Here is a 16641-nt window from a genome sequence, read left to right on the forward strand (position 1 = left end):
AGTTACATCTGTGGTGTTACAGGTCCAAAATGACCCGGCAGAGAAAACTGGCTGTTGTATGCATCACTTAAAAGCTGTGGGTTGTTCTGAGGATCAATTATGGTCCAATGTGCACAGTTATGGCCCACATCACCAACACACACGCGCGCGCACGCACGCACACACACACACACACAGTTCAAATTATGGTTTGTTTTAATTGTTTCCTTTGTTTAGATTATGGTTAATTCAGAACAACATACCTGCGCTAACACAATATTATTTTCAATGTTCAGTTCATGGTGAATGCAGGTGCATGTGCGCACACACAACCACACACACACAGTGTTGTTTATCATTGTTCATTTTATGGTTAAATTATTTGGTCAGCTGGTCTGGTGAAATAAAAGTGGGTTTTATGGGGGAAAAAATTGACTTGTTGTCTTTATCCTATCATTTATATATGTGGGTATGTTTTGACCTGAAACACCAAAGATGACACTATTGCTAATAATTTTATATAGTAAAAAAAAATTTTTTTTGGGGGTAGGTGTACTTATTATTACTTAATATCAGTTTATAACACATGTAGAGTTTATTATTGCTCATTCTATAAGAAAAAGAAATATATTTAGTGAATTTAAACAGTTTTACAATCAAAAACGAGTGGTATATTTTAAAATACTGTGTCTGTGGAGCCAACTAAAAAACAATTCACACACTGGTTCCATTTCTATGAAAACACACTAAGCCAGCAATTAGCTGAAAAGCAACATTTGAAGAAAACTGGAGATTTTAAGCATTTTCAAGCATTTTTAAATCATGGGTCCAAATGGACCCGCTACCACCACAGGTGTAAACAGCTTTCTAACACAGTACAAGGATTAGGAGATATATACCTTGCTGCACAACAATGCATGACAATCCCAAGTACTACTACAGACAGGTTGGATGTTTATAGAGACCAGACCTCTGGATTGCTAATTTGTGGTGGAAGAGTCCAATCCTTCAAAAATGATCAACTTGGAGTTCCCATTCTGCCTTATGATGCTTGGGTTTCTACCTTGTTAGCCCGTAAAGCTCATAACAAGACTACTAACAAATAAATTGAGGTTTCTCAAACCAAGAAAATGAAAAGGGAACATACAGAAGAAAACTTATGTTATCTGCCCCTTTTTAACTAAAATGACATTTTTACAATTAAATAACAATAATTATAAATTAGCCTATACAAAATAATTGCTCGACTGGTTAGCTGACTTGAGTTCAATTTGTAAAGAAGAAAGAGAAAATTAATAGTAATAATAACAATTCAAAAAGCTAAAGGATTTTTGCACATATACCTATTCATACATGCATACATTAAAGTGCATCACATACCCATATGCTCGCACATACTTCATCTATACATATCCATATAGACATACACACGTATCCACATATACACAAGTCCTCAGAAGCGAAAATGCTTTTAAAAGGGAGGGAGAAGTACTAACTCTCGCTGCAGGCGTGTTGTGTGAGAGTGCAGTTATTTACTGGTTAATATATTTTTGGGTTCAGTTGCTTTCATGTGGCCTAATGTGAGTCTATTTGGGATCATTGGAATGATCAGCAGCATTTCTTGATGTGACTTTATGGCAGTCGCCCAGGGCATCATCACAAGGAGGATGGCATTCATTTACTTTTGTTTTATTTGGTATTTTTTCAGTCATTTTTGGAAATAGTGATTAATTTTGATTAATTCACAGCCTATGTTTAATTACATTTAAAAATTAGTTTGACATCCCCAGTTATAATAAATGTCTACAGATGAGATCAAACAAAACAGATGAGAATTCCCCAAATAAACATTTATTTTGCTGATAAACTAAATAAATGATTGTCTAATCGTGCTGCAGACACGTGTCGTCAATAATTTGGCACTTCAGTGCATCTTAGTTAAAATGTAAATATTCTGCCTAAAACTGGCAGTGTTGTGCCGTTGTCAGGTAAAAACTCTGCACTGTATTTTAATTTAAATCTGCCACCGCTATTGGCTAAGAAGTATGCTATGATGTAAACTGGTACATTATGATGTCACAATGCTGTCGTGAGCCTGAGTGTGTGTATTTGTTAGCGGCTCCGCCCTCTCGGTCGGCCAGGCAACAGCATATGTTGCATTTTTCAAACATGACGTGGGAGTGGAGTTAGACTCTGGTAGGGGTTGACTAAGCTGTTTAACTTGGACCAAGCATTTTAGGTCACAGATAGGTGTAGCTTAGGGTCTCTGTCTATATACCTTATAAGACAATTTAGGTGATGGCATGTTGTTTTTCTGCTATTGAACTGTTTTCTAATATTGTTGTGTTTAATAAAGTGAAGGAAGGAGAGAAATAACGTTTCCCTAGCAGTTTTTAACAATGTCCCCATGTAATCCGATTAATCGATTAATCGTGTCGAGACCCCATCCGATTCATCGATTATCCAAATAATCGTTTGTTGCAGCCCTAATTTACACAATACCCTTTGTCCCCTGAAGCAATGCTTTTTTTAGGTTCCTGTGCATCCTGACTCACAATTTCTTTTTTTGGTTTGCTTTCATCTACAAAACTTAAAGCTCAACTTCAAAAATCCCGCTATTCTCTCTAAAACCTTGTTTATGTGGATGATCTTAACCTAACAAGGAACAAAGCCAGTAAAAAGAATCTACAGTGGGTAAAAAATCTCCGGTCTGGTATTTGGGACACACTGCTGTCAGGTGAAGGCCGATCCAGTCAGGAAGACAGGAAACCATGTTGAATACCTCAACACCCCTGACTAAGGAGCAGATGATGCAGTTTTTAGACCTTGCTAATTAGTCCCCCGTAATGCGAAAATACCCAGCCCCTTTACACATTTCACTTTTCTGCTGGATTTAACCCAAAGTTGCAGAATTATAAGAAAAATTATTATAAAATTATAATTTTTATGTTCTCTGGTATCTAGACTGTTGTAAATAGCCTCATGAATAGCTTCAGCTCAATAAGATTGAAGAGCTGTAAAGAAAGTGCCTTACTGCCATTTTAAAATGACAAACTCTTTTACCCCTTCAACTGAAACAGCCTTTGTAAGTCTAAAATAGGATATATTCATTCTAACACAACTCTGGTTTTACCAGACTCGGTTTCCTGTGGGAACAGTTTAGCTGTTGAGGTAGCTAAATCTGCGTCCAAGGACACCTTTTGCTACTGGATTAAGATTAAAAATGCAACTTTGTCTCTATTTTACACTTGGTAAACTTGTTCCTTTTAACGCTGCCGCTCTGGTGGCACGTGGCCCAGGCCATGTGTCAACAGGGGGATGAATCATTTCATTTAACTTGTCATTCACCTTGACCACCTATCATTTACTTTAACTTGTCATTTAAATTGACCATCTATCATTTAATTTAACTTGTCATTTGTTTTGGTTCCAACGGTCTTAATTTAACAACATCAGTCCCTTTCTGAAATGTAAACTTCAGCTCAGCTCAGCTCGTGCAGGTTTCCAGCCAAATGTTTACAGTGGCAGTCTAAACAACCAAGCCAAAAATATTAAGAACTCTTTTACCTGTTTTCTTTTACTGTTTGTATTAATTAGGTTAATTTAGAAAAAAGTGGTTTCATTTTGATCTTTGTCATTTTCTTTGGAGTGATGAGCTGATTTTGTGAAACGTATTGTTAAATTTTACAGTGGGACCTTCTGACCATATTCTGTTTTATTATTTTAGTTATTCTGTTTTATTTTATTTTATTGGGATATTTTCTTTGGTCTTGGTACTGGAATTGTACACAACGCAGTACAATCATGGTTTCTACCAACAAATAATTAATAGCCAAAACTATCTTCTGGTTATTAGTTCTACTTAGTGACGTTTTGTTTAAGTAACTGCTACAGTAAGGGTGGTCTGCCATTGTTTTTTTTAACCATTTGCTTGTTTTGAATAGGTCAGGCAGCTAGGGTTAGATACAAGCATTTAGGTTTTTATTATATGATGTTTTAGGGGTTGTGAGAGCTAGATTTTGTTTGATTATTTTGACCGTCGTCCACCCTGAAACAAACGCAGTGGTTCCAGACCGTTAGAAACTAGATTTCCTACCCTAGTCAGGGTTCATGGTTAAAACTCTGTTCTTTTCCTTTGCTGAGACGGTCTTTTCTTATCTAATGGTTTATATTATGACGACTTCATGTTGTTTGAGTTCATTCAGTCCTGGGGCGATATATGTTAACCTTTTCTTTTCTGTGACTGGTGTTTACATGTTTTGTTTTGACCCTAAGTCGCCTAATCTTTAAACACTTATGGACATCCTGACTAGTGATTTTGTTTTAGTTTCCTGGTTTTCCTGCCATAAGCAGACTTCTTACCCAGTTGGGATTTCTGGACATAATGATTTGACTTGCTGTGTTACAAAAAGGTGTTCGGGTCTTTCATAGCTTTAGAAACTTCCTGTTAAATGAGTCTTGTCAACCAATGATGGGTTATTTAAATTACTGGTGTAGGTTAGTTTAATATATCATGGAACATGAGTTAATGAATATGCTTTGGTGTGGTTTGTTGATAAACTGAGTCATAATTCTAGCTCAATAATGGGTTACCTTACTCAGGTCTTTTGATATGACATTGTGTTTATTGTTATTATTTTATCTTTTGTTGTTCAGTTACATTCAGGGGGAACGCAATGCTAGGTTTTTGTTTGTATTTCATGGTCATTTTTAACTCATAAAAGAATGTCTCAGGGCATTTTCTGTCCATCTCAGTATTTTGTAACTCTGTAACTGGAGGGGGCCCGGCCTTCTTCGTCCTGTTTGTATGCTGACCTCACATGTGTGTGTGGTCTTGATTTTAGCTTAGGGTGATATCTTGTGGACTGTGGTGGTCAGTTTCTGGTGAATTTCAGCCCCCACTGGGGGTCCCGATTGGACTGATCAGAAAGAATATTGGATAGTCGTTGCTGAAGACAAGTCAAATTCCACAGTGGTCTCGCAGACTCTTGTGCTTTCTCGCTACAGGCCGTGAAACCAAAGAGATTGGGGTCCTGATGCATGTGCTGCTACCAGATGGGGCATCAAGGTCACTCATCCCTCCCACTGCTACAGAAGTGCTGAGGGGGCCGCCACGACTGCACCATCCTCATGCTTGCTCACCAAGGACGGTAGATAAGTACATGATCTGCCTTAAGCTTGCAGGGTCCATCCACCACACCACTGCTGATGTTTGGTGGTCTTAGCATCTGACGGAACGAGCGGAAACAGCAGCAGTTGGGGGGAACAACGGAATCGACACCTGGTGGTTGAGACTCCTCCTGAGTCCGTCCACATGACACTGTGACCTGCCTCCAACAATGTCAAGATCCAGCACCCCAAATCTCCCATCTGGTTTCATGGCTCCCTGACCAAAATGACATCCCCACACCGTCCCACCCGTCACAGGATCCCACGTTGCTATAACAACATCAAAGTTGCTGACACACGCCTTTTGCTCAGGATGGCTCTTTCCTGCCACACAACTGGTGTGGCCTAAAGTGCAGATTGGCTCCCTGCCACCCGCCTCACATCGCATGAGGACGACGTCTCTACGAGGACATTCGAGCTGAAGTAAGAGAGTCTGGGTCTGTTATGACCCTTTGCCCTTTTGTCCACCTACAAAAACCAAGCCCCACACATCGGCAGCCCCACCACCAGGATCCTTCTGCATCATATCGACGAAAGTGCAACACCATCCCAACGTGATCTTCATTGCTTTGCCCCCACTGCAGTCCCGCATTAACCCTACTGATAAGCCCTGTGACCCTCGGCTCTGCCCCAATTAGAGCTACTAAGCCCCGTGATGCATCGCATGATTCATAGATTGGCTGTCAAAAAGAAATTGGTATTGGCTTTTGTGACAATGTTTGTTTTTTTTGTGTTTAAGCCTTGTTTGAGGTAAAAGACTGGTTGACAGGCTCATGACAGATGCTTTAGTTCATAGTTTCCCCTAATAAAGTTAGTTTCATTGTGGTTTCTACAATGCAGTTTCTGTAACCACTGTTGATGTCCTGGTAATCAGCTTAGTTAATTTTCTTTTCTTTTATTTCTTTAACTTAATCGGTTTAATCGTTATCCTTTGATTGTGAATCAGAATAGTTGTTTTGACTTGGTCTTCCAGGTTGAATAGTTTTGCAGCTGCTTTAATTTTGTTACTCCTTTTGTGATTCTGTGGTACAGGTTGTTCCTTCTCTTACAGCCCTTTTGTTTTGGAGGTCGTTACTTATGTTGTGGGTTTTTTGTGTGTGAGAGGTTGATTTTTACGGCTACAAACGTATGTGTCTTGATCGTGGTATTGTGATTGATTAATCTGCCAATTTATGGGATGAATTTCGTTTAAACAGGGGGGATTGTTAGATAAATTATGGATACATTTTAATTTTTAAACAACTTAATCAGTTTTCTAAAGCTTCATCCAGTTTATTTTACCCTAGCAACAGACAGGCGTTTGACCTTGCCTCTTTCCAGTCCTGGCTTACCAGTAAGAACGCCCTGGGCCCGCGATGGTTGTCTCCCTGCTCGCTGAGAGCCTAAAGGAATGTCAAAGTGTGTACGCCAATGTTTTAGTGTGTAAATGTGTGTGCGTTTTACCATTTTGTGTGTCCTTAATACTCTGAGGGCTTTGTCTGATGAGAGTGAACTGACAACCCTTGTGTGGTGTGTATTTGTTTTTGCTCTCCCTTTGCAAAGTCTAAATTGTTTGGTTGTTGGTCAATTATTGGTATGGGTTATCAGCTTATGGTTAAATCGGCTTATCAATATAACCCCTGCGTGTTTAACTTTCCCTCAGGTAACCTTGGATGGGAAAATGAAATTACCTAACACACAGCGATGCTCAGTTTCTCTAACAAGACAACAGCGGAATTCGCTGTGGCTCTTTCCTCTGTTCTACATTACTTGAATGTCTTTAAAACCACAAGTAGAAGCGCTCAAAGAATTTCTTCCAAAAAAAAAAAAATCAAGTTGTTTGCACCGTTGTCAGACGCTATTATTTTTTACTACAGCTAAAATAAACTATCGCGCGCTACAATCAGTATTTCCGTCATTTTTCTGATCGGCTATTTTTGAGCTGCCTAGTCCCGCCCCTCAGCCTGTCAGTTACCAGACTCTTTCTGTGCAGAATTAAACAGGACGGGTTTGGTAGGCCAGGCTTAAGATTCCCAGGATTGTGCGGGCTTGATTTAAACTCATGTCAATTGGATTTGATGCATGAAAGTTCTAATAAAATTTGAACTGATTTGATAAAAGCAATGACTCAATTTATTTGTTTTATTTATTCGTACAAAGAATATCATAGATGTACAATGAAGCTAAAGAGCTGCAGCAGCAAGAGTTCAGAGACTCCAGACAACTTCTCGCCATGGCCTCCCTCTTGGGATTCAGTGAAGTCTGTTCTACATCACTTCACATGACTTCTTTGAATGGACCACATCAGTATTCTTGACTGGGTACAAGAAAAGGAGGAAATTAGTAGACTGATGTGCACCATGTCTGAAATATTCTTCATTTAATACTTCACAATAGCACTGTTGCCACTTGGATTCAAGGTCTCACCCATCTCCTGTGTAGCCCTCAGGAATAGGTGGGACCCAGTTAAATTCAGGCCATCCCAGGGTCTCTTTCACATTTTGTTCTTGCAGCCACTTTGTTACAGGCTCAAAGTATTTCATTAGTGAGTTGGCATTTATCTCTCTGGTGCCAATGGCCTCCTGGAGCACATCAGGCCAAGGTTTGGAAGAGCCAGCCTGAAGAACTTTCCTTTGAGAAGGACAGACATTAATGTTGCATTTTCAGTGTTTTGAACTCAAGATCTGGCTTGGGCATACTTTAGAATGGCTCCTGCTTCTGCAGACTGGTAGATATCACATGTGTGCAGAGGGCCAGTGTGATGGGCTGCTTCACACAGCTTCTCGTGAAACTGGAACTGCAGGATGTAGCTGATAAAATAGCTGCAGAAGACAGGGGAGAAAAAAAAATTAGGTTGGTCGCGTTAGAAACTTGACCTTTTTCATATTACACCACTTTGCATCCCTCTGCTGACGAACAACCACACTTGTTTGTGGAGCAGATGGGTGTCCGAGGGGGCACTCATTACCTCCTTTATGGCTGTTAGCTGTGATGCTAGCGATTAGCATTCTCAGTTTGCCAATCAATAAAAAGACAGAAGAAAAAGAAGTTTGCTTTTTCTATTGGCTTCATGGCAGAGACTGGAAGTAAAAAGTAAGTAATGTCTTTGGAGGTGAAGCAAAGAGCTAAAACCAGAGAGAACGTCGGCATGGCCTACACTAGTTTGAGGGAGCTAAAGTAACAAAACCACATACAGATTGTGACATGGCTTTGTTGCTAATGGACTAATAAGTTACACGTTTTGTTCAACAGTGTAGAACTTTACTTTGTTTTAGTATTAATTTGCTCATGCCAATGTTAGCTCATTAAAGCTAGCTACAACAGGGCTGTTTATGACGGATGTAATTCCACTTTCTACCAGTATTGCAGAGGAGCAGGAAACTACTTATTACCTTTAAAGAACCAGGGAATAAGTTATTTTACCTGAAGGGCACTAACAAAATGAATCTAGAATGGTCATTGGGCTTGTTTAATTTGCCCCTTGGGCTAGAAGAATTTAGTCTAGAATTTTTTTTTACCTGCTTACAATTGTAGTACAATTTCACTTCAACTAAAAATTTTATTTGGTATACACTACTAGTTTTAGCTGCAAGCCGTTTGAAAATTGTGTTCCATGTTCCCCTTTAAGCACAAACCCATTCAAAGGATTTTTGTATGATCATGTTGGAGATGTATATTCAACCCCAGAAAGCCAATGGGTCCTACTTGTTGCCTGGGACCATTCCACTTTGACTGAAAAACATGAGATCAGATACCTGATGTATGGATAATTATCAGGGATGTGGAATTTTGCACCAGGATCAAATTGGTCCTCTGTACGCTTGGTGGGCGGGCAAATTCCTTGGTATTTGGTTCTATAAGAAAAGAGTGCCAAAAAAAATTTAATAAAAGAGGTACATTCCGAAAAGGCTAAGCATTAAGACTATTACACAAAAGTATGTAAAAATCCTAATATTAGCTAAAACTGTAGCAATATGTAAATTTAAACTAAGCCCCACCTGAGGTACCACCACTCAGAGTTGTATTTATCAGGAGTGGTGCGCCCATCAAACACCCCCCATCTCCACTGGTCAATGAGGTAGCCAAAAGGAAGGAAGGCAATCTTCTCCAGAGCCATATTCAACAGGAAGTTGAGGTCAGTTTCTGGGGAGGAAACATCCAAAGTTGGTTTTGGTAAAACTCAGGTTTGAAGACTGATATTCAACAGGGTGGCATTGTTACCTTCGTCAGAGGTAGCAGATTCTAGCAGGTTAATTTTGTGCAGGTGCTTTGGGGTCAAAACAGAAAGTGACATAAGATCGCCGATGGCTTCGTGAAATCCGGGGTTGGCTCCATCGCGAAAGCCCACAGGCTGGTCCTTGTACTGCAAGAAATACTCAATGTGTCCCATCTCATGGTGAGCAGTGATGAACTGCTCCATGGTCACTGTGGTGCACTGCTTAATCCTGAGGAGGTTTAATGATTATTGAATACAAGCTTTACAGATTAATAGTTTACCAGATAAACCAGCTTACCTGAAGTCTTTGCGGTTGTAGAAGTCCCAGGCAGACGCGTGACACACTACCTCTCGATCCTCCGGCTTAACAAGCATAGAACCTTCCCAGAATTCTTCAGGCATTTCTGCTAAATCCAAGGAGGTGAAGAACTCCTCGGCCACACGGAACATGTGTGTAGCATTGTAGCCCTGTGGGTAATAAGAGTCATTTTACAAACATTCAGAAAATTTAGAAGCCTTTCCCACTGCAGTAGCACAAGTTTTCCCACTGACTTGTTTAACCATTTCAGCTGTCACATCCAGGTTGGGTTTGTCAGGAAATGGGACCATCATGTCAAAGATGTTGTTCCAGGTCTGGGCCCACATATTTCCTGAGAGTGAGGATGGAAACACTTACAAGGCTATTCTGACTCCATATGAGATATTCCACTAAAGGAAATGCCTTCACAAAGAATGTTTATTCAGTTCCATGTCTGCATCATTATACCATGCTGCTACTGACCTCAGTTAACATTAAGGAATTGTAAAAACAGCTCCATTTATGGACATATTTCCCATTTTAAACTACCTTTTTTTTAAAAACACATCTGTAACCAAATGCACCGTACCCAGCAGGTGTGCAGGAATCGGTCCCTTCAGGTTGATATATCTGGGTCCATAGAAGTTGTAGAGCTTGCGGCGCACAAATGCATGCAGGTTCAGGTAAAGTGGCTCGATGGTCCTGTAGAGCTTTTCTATATCCTGCTCAAAAGTTTGAGACTCGAACCAAGAGCGCCACTCTGCTCCAGTGTCATTGAATCCTACAGAATTAGACGTCCCAAATTAGATCAGTTTACATCCTCTGTGTTGGATTTCTTTTTGCCATTTGTCTTTGCAGTTTTTCCATTTAATAAATATATTCTCACCATCTCCTCTAGAGGCTTTGTTGCTGAGCTCGACAAACCTGGGGTAGTACTCCTTTATAGGCACGCCGGAGTCATTGTGCCAGGCTTCCCAAACGTAGAGCAACGTCTTGTAGCTCCTGGATTTGGCCATGATGTCTGTTAGCTCTTTAAAGACAAATGACAATTTTCTCTCAGAGCAGACAAGCTACAGTAGAAACAAGTCGCAGCTGCTAAGAGGACAAATGTGAAGTTTCCCTCATTTGCATTTCCTGTAACTGTACATTTTTACACATTTCTCTTTTACATATTTCTCTTGGTTTCATTCTGGTGAAACATTTGTAGCCTCCAGAAATGGTCAGTTTTTCATCTACAGTTTAACCTCTCCAGTATCCGGTCAGATGGAGACATTAGTCTGAAGCTGCCGCCTTTAATCTGCAAGAAAGATACTGTACTTTGCCCAAGGTCCCTCGCAAGCTCCCTCTTATCCAAGACTGCTTTGCTTCACGGAAAAAAATGAACCTTCATAATTAGATCATTTAATGAAATGAACTTTTATAAGAATGAACCATTATAAATAATGAAGTGTTAAAATAATGATGAAATGGAATGAACAATGTGGTTAAATGAAAGGTTTGATTAATCTGTGCTTAGTTTAATAAGGATGAAATGAAATATATGACCCATATATTTAATCGCGTACATGACTGGACAAGACACACTCACCATATCTCCATGACGCAAGTTAAAATTAACGTCACTGCACATAGATATTTTCTTATCCACAAAATCAGCATCTTCATATCTGAGGGAGGTATGTATCTGAGGTTGGTTGGCAAAACCCCTTTTCATGGCAAGTTCTGATTTGTCAGTAAACCAAAATATGGCCATTATTAAAACAGAATTACTTCCTAAGTGATTCAGTTGAGTTAACTCTGACTGGCCATCGGAGGAAACCTCTTCTCCCATCGCATCTTTTGACAAGCTGTCAAAACCTGTTACATGCTACAGCTGACCGCAAACTGTTCCTTCAGAATAAAGCTGAACCAGCTCCGACTCCTTAAGAGTCTTCCATAGTTTCAAATAACTACCTGTTGTGACCTGGAGACATCTCGAGACCGGTCTAGTGGCACTGCGGTTTCTTCTACGGACTTCAGTACCTTTGGGGTCCATGGACTTCCTGACATTCTGGATCTACAACAGGGGTCTCCGAGAGGGTATGTAGACTAGACAGATTGTGTCTGATGTGGTTTTATAAACCATCACTTATAGTTTATAGCAGACCAAATTCACTCCCACTCAGAACTCCTTATCTCCAGATACGAAGGTTCTGATAACATCACATTCACACATCATCACACCTCACATTCCATCCACTTAGATTCATTCATCACATTAAGTGTTCCCTAGTTGTCATGTTTTTAGTTGTTTAGAAATAAATTTCTTACTTTTTATGAACTTGATTCTGTCTGAATTGATACTAAATGTTTTACGAACCATGAATAAACAAATAATTCTAATTCTTCTGGTTAAACATTCAAAGACCAATCGGATTGGATTTCCATATTTATATAGAAATTCACATCTTATTGGTCAAATGTAGTGTAGTATATTGAGTTAAAAAGCACCCAAAATACATACATTTGCTAACCCTACACATTCACGCAAGGCCGTCGTCATACGTTGTTGGGTAGTTTTCACATCCTGCCAGGGTTTTTCCTGGCTCAAATTGAGGCAGAGGTGGTACCATTCTGACCATGCGCCAGCACATGCATACTCTGTGCATTCAACTGCCTCACTTTAAAGGCTAAATATTTTTTTCGTTAAGTGTTCTAATCTAAGCTTCTGTTGATTAATTTAATATTCCATTTGACAACATTTCAAGGGAAACAAAACTGGTTTGCTGCTAGAAATTATGAAATAAAACGACAAAATAATCATGCTGAAATAACAGACTCTTAATATAAAAGGCTCAATAATATGCATTGGTGTTTAGTTCCCTTTTCCCATCAGATATTTAGTTAAAATATTTTTAAATTGTTAACCTTCATTTCAATAACATTTTAGGTTTATATTAATAGCACTCATCTTAAATAAAATAGCAGATAAATATATCCAGTAAAATATAATGCATTTCTATTGGAAATGATAACATTTAATTTCTGCTGCTAACAATGTAATGGTGGCATGTCTATGTACGGGTTGGTAATAATCCAGTTCAAATTATGTTCAAAGAAAGAAGCGCTTGTGAATCATATGCTACAACGGCTTGCCGTACAAACTCATATCTGCAGCGGTTCTGATACAAAGCACTGCAGGATGCAGAATAAACAGGATGGTGGGGACTTTTCATCCGCTTGTAGAATTTAGTCTTAGTTTTACGTTAATCATATTTTTCTGTGCGCCACTTGATCGTGAGACTGCTAGCCATTAGCTTTAGCATTAGCCAATCTGCGTGTAGCTGCACTTTTGATCCCAAACATTGGACCGGTTCTGCCTTTGTTGGTTCCTTTATTTTCCTCCACTTCATCCAGATGACCACATTGTGCGCCAGAAAAAAGCATTTCTTACACGTAACTTATTTTTGTTCAATAAAGTTCTGGGGAAAATAACAATTCAAAGATGTTGCACCAGTGCTACATTTAAAAATAGACACGCAGACAGTTTTTTGTCACAATGTACAGCCCTAATCTGATATGGAAGAGCCTGGGGGAAAATCAGGATGTCAGTAGCACCAACCACAGATATGTACCTACTAGCGAGAAAAGCAACTTTTGATCTTTTTCTGCAACGGTTTTAGTGCTTTTTGGTGCACCGCTGCTGATACAGCGCCCCTATAGTGGCGCAACGCTGCAACTGCAGTTAAAACATCCATATAGCTGGGGGCAGAGTAAGATCAGGCTGGGGCAGCACAAAATTAGCTGGAGTCAGCCGCCATGCAAATTTGAATGCAGGAAAAACCCCGCTTCCTGCGCATAGCGGAGGTTGGGCTCCCCACAGATACCTCTGCCTCTGGTTTTCTGCTTGATCGGTGAACTAAAGATCAGCAAACTATTTGGAGAAATTTTAATCGTCAGTGTTGCATATCAGCTATTTAACACTATTGCCCAGATTGAAGTTACACATCTTCACCATCTTCTGGTGTAAAGCAATAACTTCATTAGGGATTAAAATTGCAGCCGTGGCTCGTTAAACACAATATTGCAACTTTCGTGCTTAAAGGGGTCATTTTACTGTCCTCACAAGACCTTTCAGTTTTAAGCCTACACATTTATAATTTATTGAATCTACATGAGTGGGGTCAAATGAAACATTTTAATTCATATTGTTCATTGTTATGTCAGTGCTATATAAATATTTTCATGGATTTGAAATGCCTTAATTTTGTGAAGTTAGTGCACACCGTAGTCATAAATGCTATGGTTCTAAATATTGACATGATCATTTTTCAGCCTTTGTTTCATCATTTTTGTTTTCACCAAGAATTCTCATTATGGTGCACCCCTAATTACATCAATATTTAGGTTAACCAACTGGTGCCACATGTCAGACCATTAACTACTTGAAACATGACGGCTATCAGAAAAACGGTTAACCCTCATTCACATATACTTCACATCTGGTTGGGTTCACTCACCAGGTTCCAGGCTCCAGCTTATGTTTGGCCGTGGGTGTACCTTAGTTGTTGAATAAATACGTTGCATGATGCTGAGAATGGTGTTGTACTACAGACGAATTAAGAAGGGATAGTCAAGATCTCAGTTTTCAAAACACTCTGTAAAAAGCTTATGGAAATATTAGAGCAAGATAGAGACAACCAAACCTCCTCTCTTTCCTTCTGGGGAAGGTTGGCAGGTCCCAGCAGCATGATGCCCTCCATCAGCCTCTTGTCTTCAAAGTCAAGAAGCTCATTAGAAAAGACCTGCTTGGCCTTCTTCCCCCAGGCCTCAGTGAAGGCTTGTTCCTCTAGAGCTGCACTAACCTGAAAAGAAATGGCAGACATGAAAGGATGTTTTAGTCATGTTGAAGGGCATTTATGTGAATCCCTTAAAATGAGTCTTCATATTTGTAGACATCTTCCTGAACTAGATACCAAATCACCCAAAGGCTTGTCCAAAAGGATTTTGCTACCAAATGTAAACAGTAACACTCTGTTTAACAGAAAAACACAAGACCCAGTTCAGATCTGATGTCCAATGCAGGGTGAGCTAATACATTCCCACCCCAAGAATTTTTTCTTTATGCACTAAAAAAGATCGAAGGATTCTCACCATTAGACAAAGACTTGCAGAACTGACCTGACTGGGTCAGGACTGCTGTGTAACATTAGACAAAACATGAAAAACGACTGCATGCTGTAAACTTCTGTAAGATTTAAGATCAACCATCTAAACCACAGGATATTGTGGGAAATGCTGCATTTACCTGCAGTATTTAGCTCCTCATTACAAAAATGGGTGACATTCTGAGTCATTTTCCTTCAGATGAAAACAAATGGCTTTGGCAGAATTCTTACTTGATTACTAAATACACATTCAAGAACAAGATCCAGCTGCATGGTGGCACAGCTGAAGCCCTGCAGCCTTGCAATAGAAGGTCTCCAGGCCAAAAATCATGTATGTTAACATAACTTGGCAAGTTCTTTTGTATAAATGTGTCTGCAGAACGAAAACTACCCATGGACAAATGTTTAACGTTTGAGCCAACAAACAGATTCAGAAAATTAAAACTAGCCCATCAGATAAAAAGCTAGATGAAGAGACCAGAGAGGTGTGCATCATTAACATCCTATCTGGGAACATTGCTGCTTTGATTTAAAATTGAAATTAATGTGAGACAGGTGATCTCAGAACCCTGATTTTATTTAGTATGGCTACTCCGTTTAATTTAAACCTGCTTCAGTCTGGAGTCAGAAGTTGTGACGAGACTTTCTGGCACCAAGACTGGGGGGTGTCCCTACCTGGAGGTTGGAGTTATAATCCGTTAGGTTTGTGTCGTAGTTCCAGCTGGCTGACACGCTGAAGAAGAACACCTCCTCAGCAGTGCTGTTGTAATCTCTGAGGAACCTCTGCGCGTCAGCTGTGCTGTTGGTGTAGTTTCCAGGCTGCCAACTCTCTCGCAGTGCTTCACAGCACAGCAGCACTGGCAGAAGCAACAGCAGAGACTTTACTAACCTGTCCACACCACCTCCACCCATGGCTGGCTCCAACTTAACAAGGGTTGAGGAGAAGAAAAGGGTTCAAATCCTACAAACGAGCCGCCTCATCCACTTCTCCAACCGATTTCTCCCAACCTGGCGGCTGCTGCTACTGAAATGCCCAGAAAGCAACAAGCGCTTCTTTTAAAGTGTGTTTCCCCACCAAAAACAGCCCGCCTCGAAGACCACAATGTCCCAACCTCAACCGAGTGAGGACCACCGTGTCTCTCCTCCGAAGATTGAACCCAACCTGCTTTGAAATGACCTCTTTATAGCAGTTCTTCCACCAGCAGCAGCTCGCTGAGGAGAGGCAGAGCAGGCTGGCGCAATCAGGCGCACCAGGTGAGGTCAATTATCTCCCAAAATAAAAATAAAATCCACATGGACCTTTTTTCTGAAGCACATCATTAACAAGTGGTGTGAAAAGCTAAAAGCTCGCTTTGCAGAGCAGGAAACAAAACACTGTTAGATCTGTGCGCTTGGATAAATAAATGTGTCCAGCAGAGTGAAGGCTCCTCAGTAACGCTGCACCGTGGTGTCGGGGAGGAAATCCTCATACTCTCAGTTCCCATTCCCAGCTCGGAGACCACGATGGGAGGGCTTCTTGTTTTTTTTTTTTTCTTTTTTTCTTTTTTTTAATAGCGGGTGGCATCATCAGGTGCATTTTCGCCATCTACTGTGAAGGAGTGTGAGTCCAAGTGGGACAGTCACTGTATAAAATTATACTCATCTATACATTATTATATATTATAAATATCCTATATTCTCCAAATTAGTCCACTTTTCTCAGGAAGTCAAACAAAAACTCAGAAATACATTTTACCCCACACCTTTATATTCAATTCGCCACATGCTTTCACCTTTAATTTGTCTTCTAATACTTCCCTATGTTCTGCAAAAACACAACACAACCGTCTTCCTGTCCTGTCCACAGTCACATA

At 40.1% G+C, this 16641-nt stretch overlaps 1 protein-coding gene across 1 annotated transcript; it reads right to left on the reverse strand.

Annotated features, from left to right (window-relative positions):
- Positions 1–7255: 7255 nt before the first annotated feature.
- On the reverse strand, positions 7256–15999 carry LOC107374473 (angiotensin-converting enzyme). The gene is made up of 14 exons (XM_054749095.2): positions 15901–15999; positions 15464–15812; positions 14327–14485; positions 14141–14228; positions 10528–10671; positions 10231–10422; positions 9896–9993; positions 9642–9811; positions 9349–9572; positions 9126–9270; positions 8883–8981; positions 7827–7949; positions 7555–7758; positions 7256–7444 (listed from the first exon to the last, which is right to left on the reverse strand). Exons 2-14 carry the CDS (start codon positions 15698–15700, stop codon positions 7432–7434), a joined length of 1896 nt encoding a protein of 631 aa, XP_054605070.1. The 5' UTR covers positions 15701–15812; positions 15901–15999; the 3' UTR covers positions 7256–7431.
- Positions 16000–16641: the final 642 nt, after the last annotated feature.

Source organism: Nothobranchius furzeri, chromosome 16 (assembly GCF_043380555.1).
Source record: "Nothobranchius furzeri strain GRZ-AD chromosome 16, NfurGRZ-RIMD1, whole genome shotgun sequence".
In the NCBI taxonomy this organism is placed as follows: domain Eukaryota; kingdom Metazoa; phylum Chordata; class Actinopteri; order Cyprinodontiformes; family Nothobranchiidae; genus Nothobranchius; species Nothobranchius furzeri.

What these genes read in the sequence shown, in the direction of transcription:
- LOC107374473 (XM_054749095.2), bottom strand. Translation starts at nt 15,700, where the DNA reads ATGGGTGGAGGTGGTGTGGACAGGTTAGTAAAGTCTCTGCTGTTGCTT. An exon ending in AAGCTGGAGCCTGGAACCTG is followed by an intron (nt 10,672 to 14,140) that starts GTGAGTGAACCC and finishes TTGTCTTTAAAG; the next exon opens with AGCTAACAGACATCATGGCC. An exon ending in GAAGCAGGAGCCATTCTAAA is followed by an intron (nt 7,759 to 7,826) that starts GTATGCCCAAGC and finishes TCCTTCTCAAAG; the next exon opens with GAAAGTTCTTCAGGCTGGCT.